This window comes from Pinus tabuliformis, chromosome 2_2 (genome assembly GCF_031772625.1).
Source record: "Pinus tabuliformis cultivar Carrire ecotype Pingquan chromosome 2_2, CPIR1, whole genome shotgun sequence".
Classification (NCBI taxonomy): domain Eukaryota; kingdom Viridiplantae; phylum Streptophyta; class Pinopsida; order Pinales; family Pinaceae; genus Pinus; species Pinus tabuliformis.
In genome coordinates, this window is record NC_142300.1 from 1,260,093,879 (window position 1) to 1,260,103,225 (window position 9,347).

General features: G+C 31.2%; 1 protein-coding gene across 1 annotated transcript; it reads left to right on the plus strand.

The window, feature by feature from the left end:
* The first annotated feature begins 3,638 nt into the window (after nt 1–3,638).
* On the plus strand, nt 3,639–4,493 carry LOC149198064 (uncharacterized). Its single transcript, XM_089408910.1, has 3 exons — nt 3,639–3,893; nt 3,935–4,334; nt 4,420–4,493. Exons 1-3 carry the CDS (start codon nt 3,639–3,641, stop codon nt 4,491–4,493), a joined length of 729 nt encoding a protein of 242 aa, XP_089265036.1.
* The last annotated feature ends 4,854 nt before the right edge of the window (nt 4,494–9,347 follow it).

The following is a 9,347-nucleotide window of genomic DNA, read 5'->3' on the forward strand; positions in this document are numbered from 1 at the left end:
TTCAGTTACCTCCTAAAGCCAGAGCGAGTCAAATGGTGAGGGATTGAAGTATGAATGCGTAGTTTGATATTAGTTTCATTTTATGCAAATTAGATATCAGATTGCTCAATTTGTTTATGATTACCTCCTAAAGCCAAAGTGAGTCGAATGGTGAGGGGTCAGAATATGAGTTGATGTAATATGATTTAGTTTACTTTGCTTGCAGTTTTTTTGAATTTCTTTGATTTCAGTTTCTTTTTATACAACAGCAAGGATACTGGGTTTCATAGTCTCTAGCTCACTGTTTGGTTTAATTAGAATATTGGTACATTTTTATTTTCTCTTAGGAATTGATTTCACCATTGTAAGTTTTAAAACTTTTTTTGAAAATTTTGAAGTTTGGAAATCATTTTAAAGGTCACCATTGCCTTGAACACTTATATCCATACTTGACTTTTAGAATTGCCATCTCACATTATGGAATCAACAAAATATAAACCCAGAAACAAACCAAAAATAAAAAACGACAAAAAGTAAGAAATTAGTTATCTTGCATATATAGTGCACCTCACTTCAGCAGTTTACGACTCCCGCATTGACAATTAATATAGCAATTTAGGGCACTCTAAATTGACCAAACATCTACTCCCCAATTTCTTGTTCGAAGTCTTCATCCCACTTTTTCCTATTTTAATCTTCTTCGAATTGTTTACGTTGTTATTCCTGAAGATGCTTCTGTCTCGCTTCTTCTTCTTCCTTTTTCTGCAATTCTTCTTGTGTTTGCATGTATTCCCTTTCTTTCACTGCCTTCTAAATTTGTTCTTCCTCTTTCTTTCTCTTCTCATCCTAGCTCTTCTCTTCCTCTCGTTATTTTCTCTTCCTTTCCACTGCAATGGCCATTCTAAGAATAATCAGATCAACTTTGAACTTATAGCTTGGCACCACTTCTAGATTATGTGCAACCATCCTCTTATACTTGATGCTCACTAGAGTAGGCACTTCCTGTTGCTTTCCTTCCTCCGTAACACTCTGCTCTAGCATTGCACTGGAAGGCCCTCCCTCTTTTGTTGGTGCATGTGATCAAGAAGCATTATAGCAATTATTTATCTTCTCCTCATTTAATCTAGAGTAAGATTGATAGGCCCAAGAAGAGTGCAACTTAGCACAATGACTTTTTCACACTCCTGTGGGATCATACATGTGAAAGATCATCTCATCGAACTTAAGGCTTTGGAGTTGTTATACTTTTGCTTCTATGTCCTTCAAGCTCTTAAGCTCATAGGATTCCACTTGTAGGGCGAAGGAAGGCTCATAGGTTTTCTCTTTTTTCCTTTTGACTTAGACCTAAAAGAACCTCTTGATTTGTCTCCTCTTTCTATTGAGCTACCTCTAGTCACCATTACTTATGGCGCCAAGGTTTCAACACTTGATTTCCTCCCCATTTCTTCAAATAATGAAGATCCAACAACAACAACAAAATCAAGGGGTTCCTTTTTTGCTCAAGCTCGCAGAAGTTTCAAAATAGTCCCAAGATTCACTTAGTGAGCACATCAATGTAATTGTCTTATCTTCACTATCATGTTTGAAATATATAATGTTTAATTGAAAAATAAAATTATTAAATACATTTATGTGATCTATGATCTTGTACTTTCTTTCATCTTCAATATGTACAATTGTCTCTTTAGATAAATCATGTTGGTTATAGATTTGGACATGCACATACATTCCAATTTGGTCCATAAAGTTATTGTTTTGACTTTTCTCACTTTAGCATCCAAGTCCTCCCATTCATCAAATGTTAACTTCTTGCCTTCAAGATTGTTATTCCAACTAATTTTTTCAACTCCAAATTTTGCATTTGCCATAATTTTTTACAAATACTCTTCTCACCGAAAAAACTAAATATATCTTCAACCGCCACTTTTTTAATTAAAAAAAAACCTATCCAGAAAATCTTGTTTAAAAAATGTCTCTATTACTCACGTAATTCTCAAAACCGGTTTAAAAGATAAATAGTGACTTATTCCATAAACCCTACTTCGTATTTTTCTTTTTAAGAAAACCCAAAACCCCGGTTCTTTAAAAAATGATTCTTTTTAAAAATTTATCTTCCACAGATTTTTATTTAACAAGTTTTGTCTTCTTCAAGCAAACTTTTTCCTTTAAAAACTATCTCTGCTATTGCTAAGGTTTAAAAAAAGGAAAACCTTTACTTCTAAAAAAGGTTTAAAAAAAGAAAAACCTTTACTTCTAAAATTGGTGGCTAGCGTTTTTGGTTTTAACTTTGTCCGAAATTTAAATATATATATAGATAAATATATTTTTCTTAAAATTAATATATATATATATATATATAATTTCCTATTTGAAAGAGGAAAGGGAAAAAAACATATTAGGCCTCCTAAAATAAAGTTGCAAAGCAGCTACTCCCTGCTAGACTTCCATAAATTAAAAATATAATTGATATACCTTTAATGGTGTCTCTCGGCCTGAGTTCCCAGAGAACAGAACCTGAGTTCTTTATTTTCATATATTATTATTGCATGCGTAAAGTTTCTGGCTTAATTCCCAATGCAATTCCTGTTGCAGCAAGAATTCACGGACTGCAAGGCATGTCATTATTGTAGCAACTTTAATAATTATTTTTCCCATCGAGACCATATTGTTTAGAATAGAACGATATAGCAACTTTATTAAGGAAAACCTAGCTACCGCACTTCTCTTCTGCCCACTGCTCATTCTTCAAGTAAATATTCAGAACGCAAATAGAAACAGATTGAGGAGAAAGAAGTCAAAGGGGAAGCAGTTGAATTGGTTTCCATATTTTGAGGCAGTAATCTGTCTGTTCCCCGGAGTAATTCTTCTGGTTACAACATTTTTAAAAGTTACAAAAATTTAAGGTGACATTGTTGATTTTTTTGATTGTAGATTTCATAAATATTTAGAAATTCTATTAAACAACATTTATTATTTGACCTCACTAGTCTCTAGTGTTCAGGATATTCAGGGATCCTACAATCTATATAGGGATGGCCCAATCCCACTCTTATAACTCTGGCTTTCACCCGAAGTCTTTGAGGCCGTCCTACTATTACAACTTTCGCTTTCACCCGAGGGCTTCGGCATTCGTAAATTTCACTCTCCATCGCTTTCACCCGAAGGCTTCGGAGCATTCGTAAATTTCAAATATCTGTCGGGGCCCAACGAAGAAAACGCGTTTAAAAATCATTGGATTCCTATCTCTATATTATATTATATTTCTTGAAATATATTTTTAATTTTCGTATAAACTATATAACTGGATTAGAGTGAAAAGGCAGAAAGCTCGTTTAGGCTCAGGCACTTCGCAATTTCATTGATAGAGACAGGTTGACTAGGAACTCTAAAAATAAAAAGTCGATGTGAAAATGAAATAGGTTGACAGATTCATTGACTTTCATAATCAAGGAGAAAGCTGGTCCTTCTCGGTAACTTAATTTACGATAAATTAAGACTTTCACTCGGTTTGCCTCATGACCAGTCAAGCAGCTTCCCTATTGGCTGTCCTGAAACGGTTTCCACGCGCTGTCCTGAAACTAACTATATTTATATGCTGCCAACATTAAGGTGGAATGATATAACTCTGGAGAGTTCCATTTTTTGGTGGTACTTCAGAAATGAGTATCCCTTCATATCGTAAACGCCTTACAGCGAGGCGTTTATGGACAGTGGTGATGCTCAAACGAAGAATTGCAGTGAAGAAATTACAGCAAATTGCCGTCGATCTTCACGTGAAGTACTTTGGAGGAGACAAAATCACGAACATAAATTCCATCGGAGCTAATTTCAATGATCACTATGAATTTTCATGCAGCAGTTCTCCAGCAGGAATTTTCAACGCTACTGAAATTCCATCGAAGCGAATTTCAATGGTCACTATGAATTTTCATGCAGCAGCCCGCTTTCAACTAAGTCGTCCAACTCCGGCCATGGCGTTAACTCAGGAAGTGGACGAAATGATTTGTATGGTCATTTTCTTCTGAGAGCACTCCTGCCCTCCTGCACTCGCGTCATTGTAAAAGATGAGTTGGATTCTGAATCGGGTAATGATGACATTCCCCATTTCATTGCTTGCGATGAAGATGATCAATGTTCCAGCTATACGGATCCCGAATTTTCGGTTAATTCTGATTCTAACGAATCGTCTTCTGATCCCTTCACTTCTCTTTCAACAACTACATGTTCCAACGGTTGTTTGAGCTCAGAAATTGATAGGCAGGCGGAAGAATTTATAGCCACATTTTACCAGCAGATGCGTCTGCAGCGTCAAGATTCTTACGAAAATTACGAAGAAATGTTGGTCAGAGGATCCAGTTAGTTGAAATCAATCCTAGCTCCTAATTATTGATGTATGTTTGTGTTGTCATTGATGTATGTTTGTGTTGTCATTAATGGCAGACTATGGAGGTTACATTGCCAGGTTTTCAGCGGGGACAAATCCGCCAGTTATTTTGTTAGTTGGTAATTTCTAGTATTTTAAGTAGAGTTTAAATTTAGGAACAGGTAGTTAGTTATCCGCTGACTGCAGAAAACCACCGCTGTTCTAGGGTTAACGTTCGGACAGAAGCTAACGTTAAGTGGTGATTAGAGTCACTTAAATTAAGTGGTTAGAAGCTACCACAAAGGACAAAACTACCTGGCGATAGTTGGTTAATCACTAGATAAGAAACACAAAATTGCCAAATTGTGAATAATAAATGTTTTCCTAAATACCCCTTAATTATGAACTGCTAAGAATCACAACAAAAATCTTCAAAGTTCTTTGGAGATGTATAAATTTTCATTCTCAAAACTCCCAAACAACTTTGTAAATATTGGACTTGTTTGGAGATGTATAAATTTGCATTCTCAAAACTCCTAAATGACTCTGTAAATATTGGAATGTGTCCTTTTCCAATGGCTTTGTAAATATGTTAGTAAACTAATCCTCAAACTTGCTAAAATATGGGCAAATTTCTATATCGTTAACAAGTTCTCTACTAAAATGATATATTGTATTAATATGCTTAGTTATTTAATGAAAAGCATGCCTTTTGGACAACGCAATGGCTAAGCTAATGTTAAAAAATATGGAAATTTTTTCATTTTGAATCATGCATTAAGCTTCTTAGCTTCATTCACATCCAAATAACTTAACAATTTACACTAGTTGCTACCACATATTCAACTTCAATGGAAGAAAGTTTCATAATTGGTTATTTTTGTTAATGCCGTGAAATAACATGTGTAGCAAAATACATTACATAACCTAATGTGCTTTTTTTTTATCATCAATTCTTCCAGAAAAATGGTTGTCCATATATCCAATAAGCTAGAAATAATCGAAAGTGGAATAGATAATTCCAAAACAATTTCTGCCGCTTCCAAACCTCATAATTCTTTTACCAACCTACTAATGAGAGTCTTTTGAAGGCTCCATAAATCATGAAATTAGAATTATACCATACAAAATGTTATGGCAATTAAATACATTAAACTCCCAACTAACCTTTTAAACAATGTAGGATCAAGACTTGTTCCATCATCTTCTTTGTTCAACTTCAAATTCGTCATAATTAGTGTTGGCGCTACTTTACAATTCAACATATTAAATCTTTTTAAGACATCATCAACATATTTATATTGTGAAATCAAAATTCCAACATTATATTAATGGAATTCAATGCTCAAAAAATATTTCACAAACCTCAAACTTTTCATTTCAAATTCACTTTTCATCACTTCCATGAGGGAATTTATAGAAAAATTACAAGTGAATATGAAATCATCCACATATAAACTCACAAATAGAAATTTTCCTTGCTCATTGATTTTGATATGCACGATAGTGTCATTGCTGCTTCTTTGAAATCCATCCAGAATCAAATAAGAGTCGTTGTAGATGTATCAAGTATCAATATCTAGGAGCTTATTTAAGTTTATACAATGCATTCTTCAACATACAAACATGTTTTTCATGACCCATAATTTCAAATCCCTGTAATTGTTTTGCATATACTTCCTCCTTTGGATAACCATTAAAAAAATGTAGTCTTTACATCTATTTCATAAATTGAATAGATTTTTTGCCTTACAATGGTCAACACTCTCCTTATTATATCTACTTGTCATTCAAAAATCTACAAAAAGTTTCATTGTAATTTTCTCCTAGTTGTTGTGTGAAAACTCTAGCCATTAACCTTTCCTTATGCTTCTACACTTTTTCACCAACATTATGTTTTATTTTATAAATCAGTGTCATACTAATCACATCTTTACCTTCAGCGAAATGTACTAACTCCAATGTGTGATTCTTTTCATTATCATCAATTTATTTTTCCATGGCTTGAGCCCATGTTTCGTTTTTACAGCTTCTTTAAATGACAATGGATCAACAACTTGAGAAAATAAAGAAAATATTAATAATGAATTAGTTGTATGAACATTATACAACTCACTTAAACTCATTTTTTTGTGAACATGCTTCACAAAGTTGGGTCCAAAGAAGTAATGTTTCCCACCAAGCTTTATGGACTTTCTCCAAGTATTCGAGCTGAAGGAGTAGTTGGAGTTTGTTGTGATGTCTATTATACCCTTATTGTTGACTACAACCTTGAACATCTCCTTGCTATAGATGGAAGTGCAGTTTAGGTAGAACTTGTGGTGTTATCCGAGAGTGGAAGGAGCTACTATTTGAGTTATGCTTGTTGCAAATGCTTTAGATTCCATATCATCATTACGAACAAGAATTGTAATGTTGATCCAAAATTTCTCACTGATTTGGGAACAATTATTAGTGTGAATTGAATTAGCTTAAACTATAAGACTTAATGAGCATTTGAAAGATAGAATTGAATAAATGAACAACAAGAACAAAGATGACAAGGCACAACCTGATTATGGAATTCACTGAATTTGGGATATATCTTTAGGTCTACTTCAAATACACAATTTCTCCATTAATAAGATGTGAAATACAGCTTAAGTTCTTTGTTACATATCATATGGATCTCCAATCTCTAAAAAAATTTCCTCACCAGCTCTAGGAAGGTTATAGCATTGGCATACTACTCTCACCGCTCTCAAGGTACTTGAAAGGTGTTTTCAATTGCCTTAGTTTTCCATTCTACACCAATAATGTCTTACGAAAAAGTCTAACCTAGCTTGCACAGTTTGTCAACAAACAAAGTTTGGGCACATTTGCAACACATATAGTTTATAATCGATAGGTCTTAGGTTCCATCCTTGACCTCCCCATTATTTGGGCTCTCATCTTTATTCCGTACATAAAAACATGTGTTGTGCACAAGATATAAGCTTTCAACTTCCTCTTTCATAATGGTTAACGTGTTATCTTCATATACACCTTGTCTTAGGAATAAACTAACCTATCAAATGGGAACTGTACTGAGTTCTCATTTTTTTAGACATAGAAAAAAAAACATCCGATTTTGAAAAGTGTTGATTAAGAATACACCTTTTTATTTAGCATATTTTTTACATTTTAAATTTTCATATGCATCAAGTATAATATATTTTTTAAATGTTATTGGTTTTCATGCTTATTTCAAAAATTGTTGATGTAGCATGAACCCCTTTGTTTGGGGTGCTTACTTGTGACACTTTAAATTTTCTAATGTATTAAGTGTGGATAATTGTTTTTCAAATGTTGGTGATTTTCATGTAGATTTTGAAAAATATGATCTTTTTTTAGGCATATTTTGTACACTTTAAATTATTTTATGTCGTAAGTATACACAATTTTTTTTAAATGTTTTAAACATTTTTTAAGTTTTCTTGTTTCTCTTCTTGTTTTCCGTCCTAAGATGTTTGTTTTTTAAGAGGTTTTCCAAACTTGTGTTTTTGTTTTCTTTGCAATGCTTTTTATAATGAAATTTTAATTTTTTTTTACAAAGTAAAAGAAATAATAAAATTAGTATTGAGGTTAATTTATATATATATATTTATATATTGTTAATTAATACTTCAAGACAAAATAAAAATTGTCACTAAAAAATAATAATTTTAAATACTGTAAAAAAAATATGCCTTTTGTGTCTTAGGAGGGTGGGTGAGCAGCCCAATTGGTTAATCCAAGAAATGTGAAATCGATGAAACTCGAAAGGCCCATATTCAAATCCCTTTGTTGTGTCCTGAGCTACGGAGAGGAGGACATATAGTAAGCCCCCAGAGGTTTACTCGTAGTTATCTGGTAGGCAGGTTGCTCAGTTCCTCTCGATTACAAAAAAAAAAAAGATACACATTTTTGCATATTAATTAAAAAAATACGTATTTTGGGACTCTTTTTTTACTAAATATGACAAAATATAACATATTTTAACGAAAAAAATGAAAACAAATATAGAAAACTAATAACTTTTATGAAAAATTTATTAATTTTATATATAAAAAAAATGATGACATTTTAATTATTTTTCCAAAAAAAAATTTCCGATAAAATTTTAAGTAAAAATAATAAAAAAAAACATTAGAAAATAAATAAATTAAAACATACCATTTAAAAATACATATATCTTTAAAAATAAAAATAAAATTAAAATTAAAAACACAATTAAAAAAAAACATAAATGAGTGAAAATTAAAAATAATAAAAAAATAAATTAAAAATAAAAATTAAATAAAAATTAAATAAAAACTTAAAAATATTAAAATTAAATAAAAATAAAAATATAGCCCCTTGGGAGCCATATAATTTTATTTATTTATTTATTTAATTTTTGTTTTTTCTTTCTAAATTGTTTTCTAATGTGTTTTCATTTTAAATCATTTTTATTATTCTTTTAAATAATTATTATTGTTATTATTTATTTCAATCTTATTTTATTGATTTATTAATTTTTTTTTTAATTTATATTTTAATATATTTTTAAATTTTCTTTAAATGTTTTTTTAATCTTTTAATTATTGAATTTGGTTTTATTGATTTTTTATGTTAATTTTTTTCTTAAATTGTAGTTTTTTGGAAATAATTTTTTCTATTTATTTTTTAAATTATTTCTTTTTATGTTTTAGTATTATTTTTCATTCATTTCTTTTTTTTTATTATTAATTTTTTTGTGTTTCTTTTGTTTTAATTTTTGTTTTGTTTTGTACTTTTAATTTTTAATTATTATTATTATTATGATGATTATTATTATATATTTTGAAGGGCCTGTGTCGATCTTCGACTAGCAACCCGACCCCATTGTGTGTCAATTTGATAGGTGATTTTAAAATTTTCGTTATAAAGGATCAAGTCCTCCCCCACAATGTTTCAATTTCATGGTGAATTTTTAAGTTTTCATTGCAATGGGTCGAGTTTGATTATACTGTGGGTCAATTTGATG

Coding starts and splice junctions, on each gene's coding strand:
- LOC149198064 (XM_089408910.1), top strand. CDS start 3,639: ATGAGTATCCCTTCATATCGTAAACGCCTTACAGCGAGGCGTTTATGG. Junction 3,894..3,934: donor CATCGAAGCGAATTTCAATG/GTCACTATGAAT, acceptor CTTTCAACTAAG/TCGTCCAACTCCGGCCATGG. Junction 4,335..4,419: donor AATGTTGGTCAGAGGATCCA/GTTAGTTGAAAT, acceptor CATTAATGGCAG/ACTATGGAGGTTACATTGCC.